This window comes from Pipistrellus kuhlii, unplaced genomic scaffold (assembly GCF_014108245.1).
Source record: "Pipistrellus kuhlii isolate mPipKuh1 unplaced genomic scaffold, mPipKuh1.p scaffold_m20_p_12, whole genome shotgun sequence".
Taxonomy (NCBI): domain Eukaryota; kingdom Metazoa; phylum Chordata; class Mammalia; order Chiroptera; family Vespertilionidae; genus Pipistrellus; species Pipistrellus kuhlii.
In genome coordinates this window covers 17,063,846-17,086,077 of record NW_023425427.1, presented here as the reverse complement: position 1 = coordinate 17,086,077, position 22,232 = coordinate 17,063,846, and the positions used below count along the sequence as shown (strand labels likewise).

At 56.8% G+C, this 22,232-nt stretch overlaps 1 protein-coding gene across 2 annotated transcripts; it reads left to right on the top strand.

Moving 5' to 3' along the window:
- Nucleotides 1-3,263: 3,263 nt before the first annotated feature.
- GLIPR2 (GLI pathogenesis related 2) lies at nt 3,264-22,219 on the top strand. 2 transcript variants are annotated; one of them, XM_036433414.2, is made up of 5 exons: nt 3,264-3,402; nt 12,330-12,438; nt 12,728-12,831; nt 14,619-14,696; nt 21,739-22,219. In XM_036433414.2, the coding sequence occupies exons 1-5, from the start codon at nt 3,390-3,392 to the stop codon at nt 21,897-21,899; spliced, it is 465 nt and encodes a 154-aa protein (XP_036289307.1). In that variant the 5' UTR covers nt 3,264-3,389; the 3' UTR covers nt 21,900-22,219. The 2 variants fall into 2 exon arrangements, with proteins under 2 accessions (XP_036289307.1, XP_036289308.1); XM_036433415.2 differs by lacking the exons at nt 12,728-12,831; nt 14,619-14,696 and having other exon boundaries at nt 21,739-21,805.
- The last annotated feature ends 13 nt before the right edge of the window (nt 22,220-22,232 follow it).

Genomic DNA, 22,232 nt, shown 5'->3' with positions numbered 1-22,232 from the left:
CATAAAACGTTTTACATAAATGTTAAAGGCATGCTTTAAAATTAAATACCCATGGCATTTTGAAGTCATTTATTACCTGTTCTTACAAACTAATATCTTTTTAAAGTATGACTGGCCATAAGCCTTAGGACAGAAAACAGGAGAATTCTCATGATCCATCCACAATGTGTTGTCATTGCAATCTTTAAATATATATATATATCCTCTACAATAGGTATTACTGTCTTCATTTCAAGCTCCTGGATCAGAATCAGTTGTTGGGCAGCAGACACAGAACTTGGACTTGGGCCACAGACTTCCAGTCTTGCCCCACGTTCCTAACTAAGTATTCTAATTGTCACTCATCTCTGCACATCTGTTTTGATTTTGCCTCATTTCTGTGGCTGATTCATGAACACTGGACTCACGTGAACACTGGACTCACGTGAGGCCAGCAGTGCGGTGACTCAGGCCCGAACGAAGCTTATCTGGCACACACACACTTTCTCCCGCAGGCACGTCGCAGGCATGAGGGACACCACATACAGCACCTCACACCCCACGTGTGGGCATTTTAAACAGTAAAACGCCAACACAAAAAGACAACACTCAAAACCCTAGCACTGAATAGACTGGGAAGAGGTCGCTTGTTGACAGTATGGGAGCCGAAAATAGACAAGCATCTCCTTCCCAACATCACCGGGAACGTGTGTCGGGCAATTCAAATTTCCCGCGGCTCTGCACGCCCTCAGGTGACCGGCACAGCACTGACAGCACTAACGTTAGACTTACAGATAACTCCGAGCACGTAGGCACTCTCACAAACACAGAATCTACAAGTAAATGAGGTTGGCTACCCTGATCAACCTCTAGAAGACACAAGTTACCAATATCAGAAAAGATCCAGGGCACCGCCACACAGCACACAGACAGCAAAAGGATAACAACGCACTATCAACACCTTTATGCCTGTAAATCCCATGACCAATGAAATGGACTAATTCCTTTTAAGATACAAGTTACCAACGCTCCCTCAAAGAAATAGATTGTCTAAGTGGTTCTGTGTCTATTAATGAAGCTACATTTATTATTTAAAACTTCCCATCCCCCCCCCAAAAAAAAAGTGAAAAAGAAAAACACCTCCATACCTAAATGGCTTCATTGAAGATTTAGCAGATGTTCATAGAAGACATAATACTAATTCTTTACAAACTCTTCCAGAAAATGGAAGAGAGAACCCTCTTCAACTTCTTCTCTAAGATTAGCATTGCCCTGATTTCTAAATCTAAAAAAGACACCGCAAGAATAGAAAACTCAATGGAGAGCAACATCCCCAAGAACAATTGAGATTAAAGAAGATAAATAGACAAGCTCAACATTAGGAAGAGGTCAGTTTTCCCCAAGTTTATGGATACACTCAGGCAATACCAATCAACATCCCAGCAGGCTTTTTTTGTTTGTTTGTTTTTCAGTAATTTACAAGCTGATTCTAAAATTTATATGAAAATGCAAAGGGCCTAAAATGGATAAAACAACTTGGAAAAGAAAAACTGAGGATTTACACTACCTGATTTCCAGACTCACATAAAACTGCAGTAATTTAGACTGTGTGTATTAGTGTAAAAATGCATAGATCAGTGGAATGGAATGGAGAGCCACATACATCTGGCCAATTGGGAGAGAATTATCTTTTCAAGAACTGGCACTGGAGCAACTGGATATTCATATGCCACATAAGAGAGAGAGAATTACAACCCTGACTTCATACCACATGCCATCAGAATCAAAATGCATGTAGGAGCTAAAACTACTTTCAAATATAAAAGCTAAAACTGTGAAACTTCTAGAAGAAAACAAACTTTTAATGATCTTAGAATAGGTAAGGAGTCTTTAAATAGGACATTAAACCAAAAAGAAATGATAACTTGGGTCAAACACGCTCTTTGTTGCCATTCCTCTTGTCTCTGCTGCCTGGGTACCAGCCAGGACCCACTGGGCAGTGACTCCCCTCCACTCTGCCCAGGGCTCTTGGTAGGGGACAGCTTTGGCACTGCCCTAACTCTGTTCTGCACTCTGTCCCTTCCACCTGCCTGCTGCTAAGGCCGGCTCCAAGGCCTATAGACTCCGAAGATGTCACCAAGCTCAGATTTTGTCCCCCACCCACTCCCTACACCCACTCCCTACACCCACTCCCTAGCCTCAGCCTCCTCCTCTGTCCAAGGAGATGTGAGTGGACCTCATTGGTTCCCTCTGTGTGCACTGAGAGCTCGGCTGTCTCCCCACTGTGGCCTGTTTTGATTAGGAGGGAAGCAGCCTTCTAGAGGTGCTAGAGGTGACATACCGGCTTCATCTGGCCAGGTCCGTGGGGATTTGTTGGCAAATGGGAACCAGAACTGAATATAAACGGCCAGATGCCCGCCTAGCACCAGAAGTCCCTTTGGACTCAGAATGAGGCATGCTTCCCAGCACTCTGGCACTGGAAGTACTCAAACTAGTAGGCATTTGCCTGATAACAGGGTGAGGGAGTGAACAGGGCAGCACCCGGCCTTACTGTCGTCCCATAGTAAGGTGACCAGATGTCCCCAAAAATCGGGACGCGAGAAAAATTGTTAAAAATTGGGACTGTCCTGCCAAAAGCCAGCCGTCTGGTCACCGTACGCCTATAATCATCAAGCTAAAGCTAAATATGCCCATGGACTGGAAGGTTTGTCAATGAGCGTCCTTCTGTTAGCATGGGCCGAGCTCCCTGCCCAGGAGCAGTCACTCCGGGGAGTCCCCCTCGCCTGGGCCCTCAGGCTGGCGCCCCTCTCACCCAGGGCGGGGCCGTCACTGGGACCCAGGCTTCCCAGTGCCCGGCGAGTGCCCGCCGCTGCCCCCAAGGCCAGGAAGGCGAAGGGACCCAAGGCCCTAAGGGATGGGGGGGACTCGGACCCGCAGAGGTGAGCCCGCACTCCAACTCCACCCGGGTTCGCACCAGAGGGAATGTCCCGGGCGGAGGACGGCCCTGCCCGGTGCCACTGGGCCGGGCCGGGCGGCGGGAGAGCTCCGGGTCCGCCAGATCGGCCTCCAGCGCCCCGGCGTGCGCACCGCGGCGGATACTGAGCTGCGGGGCTGGACGGCGCGTGATGCGGGTCCGTGAGGGTCAGGCTGAGGCCCGGGCCCCGCACCCGGGGAGCCCCGGGCTGTGCCTGCAGCCCCGCGGGCAGGGCCTCCGGGGCCCGGGAGGCTGGGGCGCAGCGCCGCCCCGGGGCGGGCGGTGGCCCCGGGCGCCGGGCGGCAGCGGCGGCTCCTTATAAGGCGGCGGGCGGGCCGGGGCGGGGCTCGGAGGCCCCCCCTCCCCCGGGGCTACCCCAGCGGCTCCGGCCCGGACCGCAGAGGCAGCGGGAGCCCCGGAGCGAGCCGAGCCGGCCATGGGCAAGTCAGGTGAGGCTCCGGAGCCGGAGTCGGGGCTCCGGGATGCTCGCCGCCTCCTCCCCGCGGCGGGAGCTCCCGGGCCGGGCCGCCGGGGCGCGGGCTGCAGGCGGGGACCGGGCGGGATGGAGGGCGCGGGGGGAGGGAGGGGGAGAAGCGCCCGGAGGCGCATCGGGGGCAGTTTCCGGGGCAGCAGGAGGCCGGGGTGGCCGTGGAGCCCCCGAAGAAGGAGGGAGGGGAGGGGGGTGAAGGGAGGGACCCCCTGCCCGGGAGTCAGAGACGGCGGCCGGGAGGGAGGGCTTCCAGGCGCCCAGGGTCCGGCCGAGGCGTGGCTGCTGCTTTGTGTCTGGCGGACGGAGCTAGGAGCTGGGAAAAGCCAAAATGTGACAGCATCTCTCCCCGCGGAGCGGCGCCAGCCAGCCCTCGGAGGGACAGACAGCTAGAGCATCCTTCTGCCGCTGCCCCTCCTCCCTGAGGCCCCCTCTGTGCCAGGCTGTGGGTGCCGGGCCCCACCAGGGCACAGACTCCTGCTTCCTCTTTTTCTCCGACCTGGTGGTGGCCCCTGCTCAGCCCTGTGGCTGCCCCAGTGAACTTTCTACAATACAGGTCCTACCCTGCCTGCCACGCCCAACACCCCCCCCCCCCATTGCCTGCAGGTGAGGGAGTACCTTCTCCAGCCCCAACTTGGGGTCCCCAGGGAGTGCGTGTTCTTCAGCTCTTACTTCCTCCACTCAGCCATCGGGAGGCGAGCACGCTGGTCCCATCCCCCCGCTCCCTTTCCCGGCACCACCACCATCACTGCCCCTTCCACTTCTCTGAGGTTTGAAATCTTCCCCAGCCTTGTAGACTCAACTTCTGGGCTGAGAGGCCGCCCCTGGCTTCCCCTCCTCCACAACACCCCCCAAAGGAGGACAGGCCTCTTCTTGGCTGCAGCCCCCTCCCCCTGAACAGTCAGCGTGGGCCACTGCCCAGCTATAGACCTGCTTCCCACAGACACCGCACTCCTGGCCGCCACCCGGATGGGGGCCCTGACGATCTGGGCCTGGCTACTGCCTCCCAGGAGGCCCATGCCTCCCCTGGCTTTGGTCTCACACTGCCTTCGCCCGCCGTGGGGACAGGTCTGGCCTTGAGGCCTGGCTGTGCCCCCCACCTGCGGTGTGATCTTGAGCAAGGCTTCCCCCACCTGGCCCGTGAGGTGGCCCAGTGTGGGAAGGTGACGGAGGGGTTGTCAGGAGGCTGACATGACGGTAGGTGGTGATGGGGCAAGAGCGTGGCAGATGTGAGCAAGCACTTTAAGGAGTCCACTCCTTTCTCTGCAGATTGAGGGAGAAACCACAAACTCTCTAAAGCCGCGTTTCAATCAGTGGTTGCTAGCTCCTCCCCTGAGGAGCAATTCTCCTGCCCTGCCAGCGGCGGAGTGCTCGTTCTTCTGTCTGTTCATTACTCATCTATCCATCTCTGCCTGCCTTCCTGCTCCCTCTGTCCCGCCCTTTTCCCCATCCATCCACCGTCTGTCAGCTGTGTACTGTGGACTCAGTGCCGCGGAGGGCATCAGCCTGGTCCGCAGGAGTGTGTGTTTGGATTGTGAAATGAATCAATGAGTCTAATCATCGGGGAAGGAGAGACAGCCCTCACGTGCTTCAGTCAGAGCCGGGAAACCAGTAGACAGGGGAGGCGGGAGCAGTGGGAGCTCAGGGGAAGGAGAGATCCCCGCTGCCAAGGGGCTGCTGGAGGAGGCGCTCAGGTCCCAGAGCGTCTTGGGAATTCGGACTTTACCCCTGAGGCCTGGAGTGCCAGAGAGAGGAGTTAACCCAAAGTGGCAGGGGGTGGGTCAGGGGGGAAGAGGGCAGAGGCGGGGGGCAGGAAGAGGGTGCTTAGGGCAGAGGTGGGGGCAGGAAGAGGGTGCTGCAGTTACTCAGTTAACCGATGACAGAGGCTCTAAGCAACTGGAGAGGGGGAAGGATGGGTTTGGGAGGCGGCACCCTCAATCCAGTTTTGGTGACGGACTTGTAAATGAGAGCCAAGTGCCACGGGGATGCCTGGGTGCAGGATGGTGGTGACACCTTCTCAGACTGAAGATGCAGAATCAAGCAGGTTTCCGAGGAAGGGAGCAGTGGCAGAGGGCAGGTTAGAGCTGGTTCAGGCAGGTACCACCCCCTCCCATGCGCCCCCGCCCCCACACACACACACACAACCAGGGACCTTCCAGGATGCTGGCCCTCATAGCCACATGCGTTGTATTTGTCTCTCCCAAAGGCTGGCAGCCCCCAGGACAGTGCTGGCTCCACTAAGGGTCTCCAAGAGGAAGTGACCTTTCCGGGTAGCCCAGGCCCAACGGGCCTTCAGGGCAGGCCCCACCCTGAGGCTGCAGGCCCGTAGCGCTCACACGCGTGTAGCCATAAGGGGCTTGGTGTGGTTTCATAGAGACCGTTGTAAGGAGCTAGTCCCTGCCTCTTCTGTGCCTTCGTTTCCTCATAGGAGCTTGACTCCTTTTAATCTTAAATCTCGGAGAAACCACAGAGCCACTTGGGGTTGGTAGGCATTGCTGGGAAACTGGGACTGAGCTGGCACAGCTTTCCTCCCAGGAGGAGACCTCAGGTCCGTCGCCCACCTTGCTGGGCTCAGTTTGCAGCAGCTGTGCTGGGGGCAGAGAAAGACCGTGGCCTTCCGCGCAGGCCCTGGGCTCCGTGGAAACATCTAGTCCCTAATATAGTGACTTACCAATTGTTAAGCTCCTGGTGCACGCCAGGCTTGGAGCTACTCTATCAATTGTAAAGATTTTTAGAGGTTGAGTACCATGCCCACACTCAGACCTTGACCAGTAAGTGGACAAACTGGGATTTTTATTTTTTATTTATTTATTTATTTTTTAAATATATTTTATTGGTTTTGTATAGAAAGGAAGGGAGAGAGATAGAGCGTTAGAGTCATCGATCAGCTGCCTCTTGCATACCCCCTACTGGGGATATGCCCGCAACCAAGGTACATGCCCTTGACCGGAATCGAACCCGGGACCCTTCAGTCCCCAAGCCGACGCTCTATCCATTGAGCCAAACCGGTCTCGGCCAAACTGGTATTTGAAGCCAGCTCCCTGACTTCCCAAATGTGGGCTTTCTCCCCTGCCACCTGATCTCTTGCCGCCTGCTCCCTGCCTCCTCCTCAGCCCTGGCTCTGGCTCAGTAGGGACTTCTGCACCCCTCTGATTACCTCTGAAAATCTGTGTCCCCTCCACCCGCCTCTGCCATCAGAGCAGAAAGCACTTAGGGACCAGCTAGCCCAGGAATTTCCTACTGAGCGGGGCCTGACGCCTCTGCAGGGTGTGGCTGTGGGGGCCACATCAGTTCCAGCTGTTCCATTTTCATCTGTTGATTTTGCTGGGGGTGGGGGGGGAGTTCAAAGAAAGGGTTTCCCTGCGTTTTTGAAAAAAACAAACAAAAAAACCCCACAGATGTCATACTTCCTTCCCACACAGATGGGATGTGGAACCCAGAGAGGCAGGGACTTGCCCGGCGCTCCTGGCAGCCTGCGTGGCCGGCCATGGGCAGGGCTGGAGGACGGACACGGGCTGCCCTGGCTCCCTCAGTCCCTCGGTGCCAGTTATCTGCCAAGGAGCAGCCGGAACCACTCACCGCCATCTTGCTTGGGGAAAGGGAAGTACACGTAAAGAGGAAAGGATGAGAGATTTGAAACAGGAGGCTGCTCTTGGGTCTGGCTTGAACGTGGACTCACTGTGCGAAATTGCAAAACTCACATGTGCTCCCAGAGTCGGTAGCTTCCTCATCTGTGGAGAGAAGACTGTGGTCCAGTTCGCTTGCTTACTCATCCACTCCACCAACATCTGAGCTCGGAGGTGTGGAAAGAGGCATTGGAGATTGAGAGAGCCCGGCTGGCCCGGCTGGCCCAGCTGGGTGGTTGAGCGTCAAACTAGGAACCAGGAGGTCACGGTTCAGTTCCTGGTCAGGGCAGGTGCCCAGGTGGCAAGGTAGAGACTCAGTGTGGGGCGTGCAGGAGGCAGCCGAGCAAGGATTCTCTCTCATCATTGATGTTTTCTGTCTTTCTCTCCTTTTCCTTTCCTCTCTGAAATCAATAAAAATACAGTTTGTTTAAAAAAAAAAAAAAAAGTTTGACACAAATACCAGCAGATGGGATCCGATGGGACAGCGTCTCCCAAAGATGAGGCTTTGTTGGTAATGATATAGTAATTATAATCGATACCGCATAGCTGTTCACTGCGTTCCAGAACTCTCCTAAAGCGATGACGTAGATTAATTCTTTTCATTCTCACCGAAGCCCTGTGAGGTAGACACTGCTATCTCCGTTTTTCTGTGTGTGGGGGGGAGGCGATGGGGGTGAGGGTGGTGGTGGGGGGATGAGGCATAGAGGGATTAAGCAACTTGATCAAAATCACACAGCCAGTCAGAGGCAGAGCTGGTATTTGCTTCTTGAATTTCCTGGAACCCTGGAACAGAAACTGCTCTTTCTCCCACACACACACACACCTCAACTTTTTATTCTTTCTTACCGATAAACCAGTTTTATCCCAGAGGTGGGACCAGGGCCCTTTCCAGTGTTAAAGAACAATATCCGTCCGAGAACCTTTGAAGATCTAACGGGCTTCAGTCAGCAGTTCATGGGGCTCAGCAGTTCATGGGGCTTTCTAGCAATGGGAAGGTTTTTCTAGGCATGAGGAGGGTGAGGCTAAGAAGTTAAAAGGCGGGTTATTTTAGGCAGGTCATCTCCCCTGAGGGAAGCAGCAGGTCTTATCAGGCGGTTCGCCTCATTAGGGATCCGGAAATTGGAGACTCATGGGTTTTAAATTCCACTCCTGGGAGAGGCTGCCACTGCAGTGGGGCTAGTCTTTTAGTTTTGGTTTGGTGAGGGGAGGTGGCAAAGTGTTTATCCCAGCTTCTTGCCAAGGGGCAGAGGGGCCTGCCTACAATCCCTGCCCTGGCCTCTGACATCCTGGGCCCCTGGTGGGGAGCGGGGAGAGAGATGAGCCAGGCTGGGCCCTGGGCGGCCTCCGGTGAGGACAGATGCTGAGGGAGGAGCCTGTGCTAGCCAGCAGTGAGGCGGGAGGGAAGGAGGGGCACAGACCTCCTAGAGTAGGGGTGTCAAATTCAATCAGAGAAGGGGCCAAAATCTAAAATCCAGCCTAAATCGAGGGCCGAATGGTTTACTGAACAGTCATAAACTGTCATTGTGATGGAAACGCAGCGGAGTGCAGTGATGACAGCACGGTGCGGGCCACATTGCAAGGCCTGGCAGGACGGATTTGGCCCTCGGGCCTTGTGTTTGACACATGTGTCCTAGAGGCTTTGGCATTTAGAAGCCCAGACCCCAAAGGACCTTCCAGCGCCCCCAGGTCAGCCCCATGGGAGAGGCCTGTGCCCTCCACTCCCGCAGGCAGCTCAGCCCTGCCCCTTCCCTCCCCTCAGCCCCAGACAGCCCCTCCACCTCCCAGCGGCTCTGACCGCGAGCCCCAGACCTGCCCCAGGAGCTTCTCCCCCTGCAGCTCCTCTGGGGCCCCGTAGGCAGGTCTGGAGCCTCAGTTCTTTTCTCATCTGCAGGCCGCTGCCCGCCTCTCTGAGCCCGGCCCGCCTCCGGGGCTGGTCCATCCCGCTGTCTCAGTGACTTCCTTTGACTTGCATCCCTTGGAGGGGGCATGGGGTGAAGAACCAGTTGTGGGAATGTGTCCGGGTCACCTCCCGTCCCGAGCCTCAGTTTCCCCATTTTAATCAATGGGCAGCTCCCACACGTGGTGGGGAGCAGTAAAGGGGCGGGCGCACAGCCCAGCCCCCAGCCGTGGTTGGCTCCCTTGTTCCGGGCGGCACCCCGAAAGCCTCCTCCCTGGGCCCTCCTGTGAGGACAGGATCCCTCTCCCCTGTGGGCTGGCCTGGCTGTGAGGCTCTCCCTGTGAGGCGGGGAAGGGTAGGCTCCCTCTGACCTTTTTCTCCTCATGTTTTTCTTTGTCCTCTGGCTTTTCCACCGAAGCGGGGTGTGCCTCTGGCTGGGTGTGGACACCGGTCTATCTGGCCTCCCTGGGCCCGAGGCCGCCGTGAGGAGCCACCTGGGCTGGGCCTGGCTGGGTGCTGGGTGCTGGGAGGGACTCCTGGGCGGGGGTGGGGGTGCCTCCCAGAGGGTGGGGAGGGAGGGCTCCCGCCCTGATTTCCAGGAAGTTCTCCTGACCCCCTTCCTGGGAGCCCTGCCCCCGGGGACTGGCCCTGGTGGGACTGGGTGGGAGCTTACAGTGAGCACAGGAACTTTCACTTTTATTTCTCTTGACTTCCTATGTTCTGGGAGAGCAGTGACCTAGTTTTCAGCAGCCTGTCAATTCCCCTCTGCCAAGGGGACTGCGGGCCCACAGCCTGCGGCCCGGCTCTCCGGGCTGCCTGTCCATGGCTCCGCGTCCCTGTCCTGCCCGCGGCCTGGGCCGGACCTCACTGGACCGCCCTGTGGGCGCCTCCGTCCTTCTTCAGCCCACACAAAGCCCCTCGGACAGCTCTGCCCCCACCGCCGGGGTGGCATCTGGCCAAAGGCTCCGAGGGCAAGTTCTGGCTCCTTCCCCCCAAGTCCGCTTCCGGGCCTGAGAGTTGGATTTGAAGGCCCAGGAGACACAAGGGTCTGGCTGAGAGAGGGAAAGGGGCTCCTGGTGGCTTACCTGCCCCGGGCCTGGGGCGAAGAGACAGCGAGGAGGAGGACAGAGGGTGAATGTGACCTGGGGTAATGGCAGGAATAACCGATGATGCTTTTTTTCTTTAAAAAAAAAAATAAAAAATATATATATATATATATATATATATATATATATATATATATATATATATTTCTTTATTGATTTCATAGAGTAAGGGAGAGGGATAGAGAGACAGAAACATCAATGATGAGAGAGAGTCATTGATCGGTTGCCTCCTGCATGCCCCACACTGAGGTTCAAGCCCACAGCCAGGCACGCGCCCTTGGCCGGAATCAAACCCGGGATCTTTCAGTCCGCAGGCCAACGCTCTATCCACGGAGCCACACCGGTTAGGGCTAACAGTTGCTTCTTGATGCTTCTTTCATCCTCCAGTTTACTCCCTTCCTGCCCTCAGCCGGGCCTTGGGGAGCTCAGTTTGAGGGTTCTCTGTAGCCCTCACTCCTAACTCCCCCAGGTCCCCCATTTCCACGGAGGGAGGGGCACTCCCGGATTCCGGCAGCCGTCACTCGGGGCCTTCCCCACCCAAGCACAGCCTCCTGCCTGGGGCCACCTCCCTCCTGAGACCCCAGACCCTGCGAGGCTGCTTTTCTGTTCCTCTGGCGCCCGTGCTCCTCTGCCCGGGGCCCCAGCACCTGCGGCAGGCGCTCTCCCCTCTGTGGGTGAGCTCTTCGGGGCAGGACGTGGCTGCTCTGTCCCCGGCCCCTCGCACACCACGGGGACCTGGCACAGGAGGACTCGGAGGGCACGGGGACAGGCGGGGCTGGGAGGATGCTGCTGCTGCAGAGAGACAGAGCGATGGATGGATGGGTGGATGGGTGGGTGGGTGGATGGATGGGTGGATGGGTGGGTGGATGGATGGGTGGGTGGATGGATGGGTGGGTGGATGGATGGGTGGATGGGTGGATGGGTGGGTGGATGGGTGGATGGGTGGGTGGGTGGGTGGATGGGTGGGTGGGTGGATGGGTGGGTGGGTGGGTGGGTGGGTGGGTGGGTGGATGGGTGGGTGGATGGGTGGGTGGGTGGATGGGTGGGTGGATGGGTGGATGGATGGGTGGATGGATGGGTGGGTGGATGGGTGGGTGGGTGGTGGATGGGTGGATGGGTGGGTGGTGGGTGGGTGGGTGGATGGGTGGGTGGATGGGTGGGTGGATGGGTGGATGGATGGGTGGATGGATGGGTGGGTGGATGGGTGGGTGGATGGATGGGTGGGTAGGTGGATGGATGGATGGATGGATGGATGGATTGGTGGATGGATGGATGGGTGGATGGATGGATGGATGGATGGATGGGTGGAAGGGTGGATGAGAAATTGTCAGGGGTGTTGGGTGGATGGGGTTCCATTCCAGATCCAGATTGATGTGACTTCTGTCCACTATTGACCTTGCCGACCTGGCCTCACCCACTTATTCTTTCCGTATCCTCGCCCCCCGGACCGCCCTCTCCAAGGTCATGACCCCACTGAGCACAGGCTCCGTTCCATCCCTCAGGGCATCTCTGAACCCAGCACCACCACATTCTTTCCCCCCTCTCCATTCACCGCCCCATGCTGTCCTTCCTGGTCCCTTTTCTTCTGTCCCTCTGACTTCCTGATTTTTCCAGCCCAGCAAGGGGACCCCTCCTCCCAGCCCACCTCCAGTCCGGCCCAGTCCCCACCAGGCACCACAGGTCCGGTCTGAGATGCCCAGTCTCCCGCAAACACGTTCTTTCAGAAGTCCCATTGCTCACCGCCCAGCACCCCCGCCCCCACCCCATCTGCTCTGCACCCCCGGCCCTCCCTCCACTCAGCAGCCAGCAGGGTCTTTCGGAAACACCCATCTCACCAGCTCTCTCTGCCCCCAATCAGTTGCTTCCCGTAGCTTTGGGTAAAGACCCAGATCCCTGCATAGGGCCCTGTGTGATCCATGGTGCAGAGGGGTGAGGGATGGGGACGGGGACAGGTGGGCAGAGGGATGAGGGACGGGGACAGGTGGGCAGAGGGGTGAGGGACGGGGACAGGTGGGCAGAGGGGTGAGGGGTGGAGACGGGGTGGGCAGAACGGTGAGGGTGGGCAGAGGGATGAGGGACAGGGACAGGCGGGCAGAAGGAGACGTGGGCAGAGGAAGACAGGTGGGCAGAGGAGTGAGGGCTGGGACGGGGTGGGCAGGGGTGGGGAGCACTCTGTCCCCTGTCCGTTTGCCGGGGGCACTGACAGGTCTGGGGGGCCTCTCCCTGCACTGAGACCTGCTCCGTTTTGGAATCGTTGCAGCTTCCAAACAGTTTAACAACGAGGTCCTGCGGGCCCACAACGAGTACCGGCAGCGGCATGGCGTCCCCCCGCTGAAGCTGTGCAAGAAGCTCAACCGGGAGGCGCAGCAGTGAGTGCGCCGGCCGGCCCTGGGAGGGTTGGGGGTGGAGGGTGGGTGCAGTCAGGGGGCCGCGGGGCGGGGGGATGGGGGGAGTAGAATCGGTCAGCCTAGAATGACGCCCTGCAGGCCCTTTGCTCCCCTGAGCCTCAGCGGGCCCCTGTGAATGGGCTGTTCGGGCTCGGCGTGAGGCTCCCGTTTGCCCGGGAGCCCGGAAGGACGCGTGGCCACGCCAGTTTAGGGGTTTAGGGCTCCTGCTCGGGGCCTCCCGGGCGGCCCTGAGCAAACCCCGTGCCCGCAGGTACTCGGAGGCGCTGGCCAGCACCAGGATCCTCAAGCACAGCCCCGAGTCCAGCCGCGGCCAGTGCGGGGAGAACCTGGCCTGGGCGTCCTACGATCAGCCAGGTGGGTGCTTGCTCCGCCGCCCGGCCTCGGCCCGGCCCCCCCTCCGCCCGCCCCCCCTCCCTCTACACGGCCACCCCTGCCCTCCGCCTGCCCCCCCCTCCCTCCGCAGCTACATTCCAGCCCCTCCTGGGCCCTGCCCGCCCTCCGCCCCCCGTGTGGAGCCAGGCGATGGGGCAGCCACAGGCGCAGAGCAGCGCCGAGGGGAACCCAGAGCTCCGGGCTCCGGGGCAGAGGGTGAGGGTGGGGGGTCAGCCACCGCAGCGCCCGAGGGGCCAGTCTACTGCCAGGGACAGAGGGGTCGGACTGCCCGGACCCCCTTTCGGAGGAGCTCCCAGCCCGGGAGCAGGGTGCGGGCACAGGCCTCTGTGCAGACCCGGCCTCACCCTGCACCCCCCCGCACCCCCACCCTCACCCCGACCCCCGGCTACAGGACTTCGCTCCTGTCACACTCCCCTCAGACAGCTGTGTACAGGGCGGGTGTGTGTGACCCGGCTGGTGTATTAACTTTCCCGCCAGAAAAGCGCACAGAGCTTTCCACATGTCAGAGAGAAAATCACAATCACAGGCAAGACAGCCCTTCGTGAGGGCGCAGCCTGCGTGGCCGCCGGCCGCACTGACCAGAGGGCCTGAGCCTCCTGCCCACAGCCCGGCCCGGCTTTCCAGGGAAAGTGCTGGCGGCACCGCCTGCCCCTGCAGCCCCTCCAGGCCCGTGGGAGAGGCTCCTCCCTGCGGCCTTGCATTCCCCAGCTCCCCGGGGAGGCCACGGTCCTCCTGGTTTCCCCAGCTCCCGCCTTCCAGGAGAGGGGGTGGTGTCCCCCCCATCCCCATCCCCCGCCGGAAGGCAGAGTCCACAGCCTGCCGCCGCCCCCCAGGCCGGGAGGAGGGAGAGGGATGGGGAGGAGCCAGTAGGAGAGCCGGTTCCCTCCTGGCCCTGAACTGGCTCCCTGGGGAGCCGTGAGCAAGGCCTTCCCCTCTCTGGCCTCAGTTTCCCTCTCTGCGGAGAGGGGCTGGGCAAGGGGCCGCTAAGGCCGCGGTTCCCCCGCTGGCTGCACGTTGGGATCGTGTGGTGCTTTTCAGACACTCCAGCGGGGCCTCCTCCAGAGATACGTGCCTGTCCGATGGTGGCCGGCCCCTCCCCCCGCCTTTTAGCCAGAGCCCGGGTGACTCGGGCACACGTCCGAGCTCTCGCCTCTGCTCTGAGCGCCCAGGCTCCTCTGGCTCCCGCCCTGAGACTGCAGCTCCCCCGGCAGCGCTCTGCGCTCCCTCCCATGGGCCCAGGCAGGCCCGGGTGCTCCCCTGAGGACCCCCTGCAGCCGGAGACCCCGCCCCGCAGCCCTGCCTTCCCTCCTGCGGCTGCTCCAGGGGCCAGGCTGGGGCGGGCTGAGGGGGCTCTGGAGGACCGGGAGCACCATCAGAGGCCCGTGGGGTACACTGCCCTTCACCCTCCTTACGGGGCCAGGGCGGGGAAGGCCTTGCTTGGGATCCCACAGCCAGTGCGAGGCGGGCGGGGAACAGATGGGGGTGACCCCAGGCCAGGGCTCCTCCACCCCCAAGGCTGAGGTGACCAGAGGTCCCGCTTTGGGCGGGACAGCTCCAATTCTTAACAATTTGTGACTCGGGACAAGTTGTTAAAAATCGGGACATCTGGTCCCCTTGCCCCAGGCCGCCTCTCGGCGTGGCCGGGCCCACAGCAGGCGTCCCGTTCCAGCTCCTGCGCTCTCTCAGCGGACGGAGGAGCAGGCAGTGGGTTGGCTTTGCTGTTGAGTCTCGGTGTCTCTCCCACGCAGGACAGGAGGTGGCGGACAGGTGGTACGATGAGATTAAGAACTACAACTTCCAGCAGCCTGGCTTCACCTCCGGGACGGGTGAGTGACTGGGGCACCACGGCCTCGCCCGGGACGGCTGGTGTCAGAGGAACCAACCTCGGAAAGCCGACCCTTTCCCTCCGGTCTTACCTCTCCCATCGTTCTCGGATTTCACGTTGCCCAGAGGGTAGAACCCTGTTTCCCCAACACAGACACACACACACACACACACACATACACACACACATTCACACACTCACACACACTCACACACACATACACACACATACACATACACACACATTCACACACTCACACATATACACACACATTCACATACACACACTCACACACACACATACACACACATACACATTCACACACATTCACATACACACACTCATACACACACACACTCTCTCTCACACTCATACACACACACATACACATACACACTCACACACATACACACACACATTCACACACTCACACACATATACACACACATTCACATACACACTCTCACACACACTCACACACTCACACACACACTCTCTCTCACACACACATACACATACACACTCACATACACACACTCACACACTCACACTCTCACACACACATACACACACACACATACACACACACACATACACATACACACTCACATACATACACACTCACACACACACACACTCACACACACACACTCTCTCACACACACATACACACTCACATACATACACACTCTCACACACACACTCACACACACATACACACACTCACACATACACACACACTCACACACACATATATACACACTCACACACTCACACACATACACACTCACACACACACACACTCTCTCACACACACATACACACACACACATACACATACACACTCACACACACATACACACACATACACATACACACTCACATACACACACTCACACACACACACACTCTCACACACACATACACACACACACTCACACACATACACACACACATACACATACACACTCACATACACACACTCACACACACACACACTCTCACACACACATACACACACATACACACACACACACACTCACATACATACACACTCACACACACACACACCCTCCAGCTAAGCTCCCAGGCGGATGCTGTCCGCCCCGCCAGCTCCATGTTCTCGGATGACTGGCCTGTGTCCTAGGGGCTGAGCATACTGAAGGCTGCCGAGTGCTTCTTTCCAGAAGTGGGGCCTCAGCCCTTGTACCCGGTCCCCCTGCTGCCTGCTCCTGCAGCCAGCCTGCTCCGCCCCGAGTGTTCCCAGGCCCTCTCTGCCCGGTTGCTCTCCTGAGTGACGGCCAGTGGCTTCCCGGGGCCTCGGGGGAAAGGGCCAGCCCACTGTCTCTCGGTTTTAACCCTTTACCCCCCTTTAACTGCTTTCTCCTGCCCGGCCCCCCGGCCTCAGGGCCTCCCGGGCATTCCTCCTCCTTCACCTTCAGCTGCAGTTTGAGGGGCCGGTGAGCTCGGGGCGCAGAACCCCTGGAGCTAGTCTCCGCCCTGGCACTGCTGTGTGGGTGAAGGTGGGTCCACGTCCCCCGTCCTTCCCGCCTTAGAGGGAGAGGGAGGAGGTGGGGTCTCCACAGGACACTCCAGTTGGAGTTTAGATGCAGGAGGAGCCGACTTTCTTCTCGTAGGCCTCCACTGTGAGCGGCAAACATTTAACTCACCCACTCCACCTGTCAGCATCCCTGAGCTCCGGGTCCCCCAGTCCTCCTCCCCCCCCCCCCCCCCCCAGGCCCAGGATGAGTTGGAAGGGGCTGTGAGTCTCCCTGACCAGAGGCATCAGAAAAACGGGAAAAGGAATCCTCTACCCTAGGGGTGTCGAACTCAATCAGAGAAGGGGCCCAAATCTAAAATCCAGCCTAAATCGAGGGCCGAATGGTTTACAGAACAGTCATAAACTGTCATTGTGATGGAAACGCAGCGGAGTGCAGTGATGACAGCGCGGTGCGGGCCACATTGCAAGGCCTGGCGGGACGGATTTGGCCCGCGGGCCTTGTGTTTGACACATGTGCTCTACCCACTCTATCCCTCTCCTCCTCCCACCCGACCCATGGGTGGAGCGCTCACGGCCTCCTACCCTCTGGAGCTTCTTCAGAAGCAGGAAGTGACATGTTCTCGGAACCCGTCACTGTTTCCTGTGGTTTTCTGCTCGCCCTTTCGGGCGGGAGTTCTTGCAACCTTGTGGGCAGGAATCAACATCTGCTGGTGCCTCTCCCCTGGGCCCGCAGGGGAAGCGATGGCTCTGTGCCCCCGTTCCCCCCCTGAGGGAGGCGGCAGGAGCCCCCACCTCCTCCCGGTGACTGAAGGTGTTGGGGTCCTTTTCACCAAGACCCGTGTCTGGGAGCCGTTTGGTTTCACGGCGTCTGGATCCGCTTCCGCCGGGAGCAGGGTGCGCGGGGAATGGGACACGCGTCAGAGCCAGCGGTGCGCTCTGCTCCCGGCCCCTCGGCCTCGGGGGCCTTGCCACACCGTGTGGAGGTGGGGCTTCTGCCACGGAGCCCCAGGAACGGGGAGAGACCTCTTTACCCCGTCCGTCCTCAGCCCGACGCTCTGTCCACCGCCCTGCTCCACGCAGGAACCGCGCACGGATCTAGTACAATAGATCTCTGCAAGGGAGTAACGAACCACAGGAAGGAAGAAGGGGAAAGCTCTTTTTTTTAATATATATTTTATTGATTCTTTACAGAGAGGAAGAGAGAGGGATAGAGAGTTAGAAACATTGATGAGAGAGAATCATTGACCAGCTGCCTCTTGCACACCCCCTAATGGGGATGTGCCGGCAACCAAGGTACATGCCCTTGACCAGAATCGAACCCGGGATCCTTCAGTCCGCAGACCGACGCTGTACCACTGAGCCAAACCGGTCTCGGCGGAAGCTCTTTTTGTATCTATACAGAACACAGAAGATGAGCCAGGAACGGACTCGGCTCTGTGACCACTGACCACCCGTCCCACCCGTAGCTCCATACTCCCCCCTAAAGAGGAAAGCCCCGGCAGAACCAGTCCCTGTGTCACCCCAGGTGTCCGCGGGCAGTGCTGGGGATAGACGGAGCCTGACCTAGGGCAGGGACACAGGTTTGGGGTTTGAGGGGGAGTTATAATCAGGGCTCGCAAGCCCCTTAACGCTCTGCGGGCCCGTCTCCCACCCCCAGAGCCGCCAGTGCTCTGGGATCCCCTGGCCTAAGTTCCCGGTGCAGGTGAAAGGGCCTGCGAAATTCTATCATCTCTCCCCAGCCACCCCACCCCTGTCAGCATCTTGTGGTAAAGAACACAAAGAAAGGAGACATATGGACTCCTATTAGTAATACTTAAAACAGTAAAAAAAAAAAAAAAAAAAAAAAAAAAAAAAAAAAAAAAAAAAAGAAAGAAGAAGAAAGAACACAGTTCTAAGCCCAGGGCTGAGCGGAGGGAAATGGTTTCTTGCAGTTCCTTGGTTACATTCTGTTTTCACGAGCAGGTGTGTCTGTTTGTGCGTCCTGAGCTAGTGATGCTCCCACATGGCATGTGTGTGAGCCGTCTGAGGGGAAAGCCCTCCGGCCATCCCTGGCCAACCCGTGTGCCAGTCTCCTGGGCATCGCTCGGAGCTGCTCGGAGCGTATGCCGGCCTCTGCGTAGATGTGTGGCTGTGTTTCTTCTTTTGTTTCACGTGCTCGGATACGTGATCCGGTTTGCACCGCCTTTCTTCACGCAGCAGGTCGGCAGAGACGGCTCCCTGTGGACACAGAAAGAGCTTTCTCCTCCTTCCTCACGTTGCACACGATCCCCTCGCAGAGCCGCACCGTCACTCCGTGTGTTTTCCAAGGGTGCTGACCGGGAAGCCTGGGCCGGAGCAGGAAGGAGGATGTGCTCCACTGAGAGAGAGAGAAACAGCAAGCTGTTGGTTGTTTAGGGTTAGAAACCAGTGTGTATCTGATGGTTGCTAAGGAAGTCGTGTCCTTTAATTGGTCTCTGAATGCCATCCTCCGTTATCTCCGTGTGGACAGAAACCTCCCCGCCAGAAGATAGCTTAGTCTCATCTGTTGGCAAAAGGCTGTCGCAGGCCAGAGAGAAGATAACTTAGACTCATCTGTTGGCAAAAGGCTGTCGCAGGCATTCAGGCTGCTGAGGCTCCTGTTGTGTCTGTAAGCAGATTCTTGGCAACCAGTGGGTACACAGCAGCTCTCTCTTCCTTTCCTGGGTGCCAGGGCGCGGGTGGGTCGGTGGCCACAGCATGTGGTCTGTGGAGAGAAAAGGCCGGGGTGGGGAAGGACCTGGGCCTCGAGGGAGAGACAGCACACAGAAGCGGTGGCTCGTGGCAGAGCTGCCAACAGCCTGGAGCTGCGGCTCACAGCCCTCAGGACCAGGGTGCCTCGGCCAGACGTGCCTCTCTGCTCTGAGGTGGAAATCGGAGTTCTGTTGGGTGACGGTTAGTACAAGTGGAGGGATTAGCAGAAAAGATGCATAGTGGTCCTTAAGGTCTGCGCTCTTTCATTCCTGCGTGGACTATATCACATCAACGCTATTGATTGGTGTTTATGTTTGGTTATTTTCAGAAAGGAAATCTTTTTTTTTTTTTGTATGTAGACAAATAAATAAACTACTAGTATACCTAATTTTATTTATTTATTTATTTTTAAAATATATTTTATTGATTTTTTACAGAGAGGAAGAGAGAGACAGAGAGAGTTAGAAACATTAATGAGAAAGAAACATTGATTAGCTGCCTCCTGCACACCCCCTACTGGGGATGTGCCCGCAACCAACATACATGCCCTTGACCGGAATCAAACCTGGGACCTTTCAGTCCGCAGGCCGACGCTCTATCCACTGAGCCAAACCGGTTTCGGTTATCATTTCAACCATTTTGTTTTCTGTCTTTATGAATTTGACTATTCTAGGAACCTTATATAAGGGAATCCTTCAGTATATGTTCTTTTGTGTGGCTTATTTCACTTAGCATCATGTCCTCAAGTTCATCCAGGTTGTAACACAGGTTAGAATTTCATTTCTTTTTAAGGCTGAATAATATTCCATTGTATGTATATGCAACATTTTACTTATCTATTCATTTATTGATGGACATTTGGTGTCTCTCCCCCCCTCTCTCCCCCCCAATTCACTATTCAGTCCTTGAGAAAGATCTGGTCTGGTGACTGAGAGCAGAGGGAATTGAAGGAGGCTCTACCTTGTAAAGGTCTCAAAGAGTTCATAGCAGGCCTGCCCTCTGGTGAAAGCAGAGCCTGAGTCCAGGAGGATTCTTTCCCATGCCTTTCATTCATCCATTCATTCACCCATTCCCTTACTCACTCCATTCACTCACTCAGTAAAAGTGGCATGTGCAGGCTGTGCCAGGGTCCTGGGGATACTTTGATGAATAAAACAATTTGTTGCCTATCCATGTGGGGCCCTCTAGCCTCATGAGGAAGCCAAGCAATAAGCCAGTAATCAAATCTAACATTGCAAATGGTAAGAATGTTAGGAAGAGAAAACACAGGTGTGTTAAGACTGGGAGGGAGATGTTCAGGAAATGAAAGTGATTGTGAAAGGTTTCTCTGAACCAGTGTCATTAAGACTGAGTCCTAGCCGAAACCGGTTTGGCTCAGTGGACAGAGTGTCAGCCTGCAGACTGAAAGGTCCCAGGTTCGATTCTGGTCAAGGGCATGTACCTTGGTTGTGGGCACATCTCCAGTAGGGGGTGTGCAGGAAGCAGCTGGTCGATGTTTCTCTCTCATTGATGTTTCTCACTCTCTGTCTCTCTCTCTTTCTCTCTGTAAAAAAATCAATAAAATATATTTTTTTAAAAAGAAAAAGACGGAGGCCTACGGGACAAGGAAGCATTAGTCGTCAGAAGCATATTCCACACCAGTGTGCGTGCCAGGGCTCCGTGGGGGGAAGTAACCTGGGGGTTCAAGGAGTGGCAGAGAGGCCGCTGATCCAAAGCACTCTCTCTCGTTCTAGGAGCAATTGGAAGCACTCAGAGGATTGTTAGGCAGGGGAGGAACAGATCCGACTTAGTCACAACATGATCCCTCTGATTACTTAAGCAACAAGTGAATTGGAGAAGACAGGTGGAAGCTGGGGAGCCAGCCAGGGGACTATTGCAATGGTCCAAGTGAGAAAAGTTTGTGGATAGGGACCATATTTTTGTGGATAGGGAGTGAATGGATTTGAGATGTCTTTTACAGTGAGGTTTGTCAGGATCGGGTTGTTGTGGGGAAATGAAGGAGGGTGAGGAACACAGACCTATCCCCAGGGTTGCGTGCATAGCATTGTCGTGAAAGGAAGTGGGAGGGCAGGGAGAAGGGTAACTCTGGGCGGACCGAAATCAAGAGTGAGGTTAAACTTGAGATGTCTGTGAGTCATCCAAGTGGAAATGTCCAGTAAGTGGTTGTGTTTGGAACACGGAGGAGAGGTTTGGGCTGGAGAAACAAATCTGGGAGCCAGGGAGAGATGGAATTGCCTAAGACGTGCAGCAAGAACAGCGAGCCCAGGTTTGAGTCTAGGGAAGTGCAAGCCCTCCAGCTTTTACAAGTGAGACCAAGAGGAGGAGGAAGAGGCAGTGAGAGGGGGTATTGGCAAGAGGTGGCATCATGGAACCCCCTGAGGGGAGTGCTTTGAAAAGGAGAGGAGTCACCCTCATGGGAGTTAGTGTTTAACTGGTTCCTGAGACACTAAGGAAGATGAAGACAAGAAAGGACCCTTGGAGAGGAACGTGGAGATGGTGACTTTGAGGAGTGCCGTTCCGGGGAGGGTTGAGGGCAGGTTCGAGGTGGGGTGGCATCCTAACGGTTGGGGTAACTTGGGTTTGTCACCGTCTCTGGGAGGTCACGACACCTTTGGGGGTCAGTACGTGGTGAGGCGGGCAGAGAGGACCTGATGCTGTAGGAAATCAGGCAGTCGGTCTGTTTTGTGTCTCGTGTCTCTGATTGGCGTCCGTGAAGATCAGGCTTCCCTGAGCCTGGCGAGATGATGCAGGAGCCGAAGAATCTCTTGCAACATCCTTCTCCAGACGCTTCTAACTGACCTGTGTCCCTCTCCCCCTGTCCGCTCCCCTGCAGGGCACTTCACGGCCATGGTATGGAAGAACACAAAGAAGATGGGCGTGGGAAAGGCCTCTGCCAGTGACGGGTCCTCCTTCGTGGTGGCTCGATACTTCCCGGCGGGGAACGTCGTCAACCAGGGCTTCTTTGAGGAAAACGTCCTGCCTCCCAAGAAGTAACGTGCCACACACAGTGGGCAGGCGTCAGACTTAAGAACAGGGATCTGAAGTGCCTAGGACATCAAAACCTCAGCTGTGTGTCTGTCTCTGTGGGGGTGTGTGCATGCTTGCATGTGTGTGTGTGTGTGTGTGTGTGTGTGATGCGTGTTTGTGCGTGTCTCTTGCACACACACGCCCTGGGATAGACAGTTGTGCACGAACTAATTCCTATCCAAGGACTGAGCCAAGGAAGCCTTTACTCCGATGGTTAGACCACAGTTATTTGTACTTTGGGGGGAAATCAAGTTTTACACTTTTTGGGGGTTATTTTTTAAAGCCAACTTCTTTCGTACC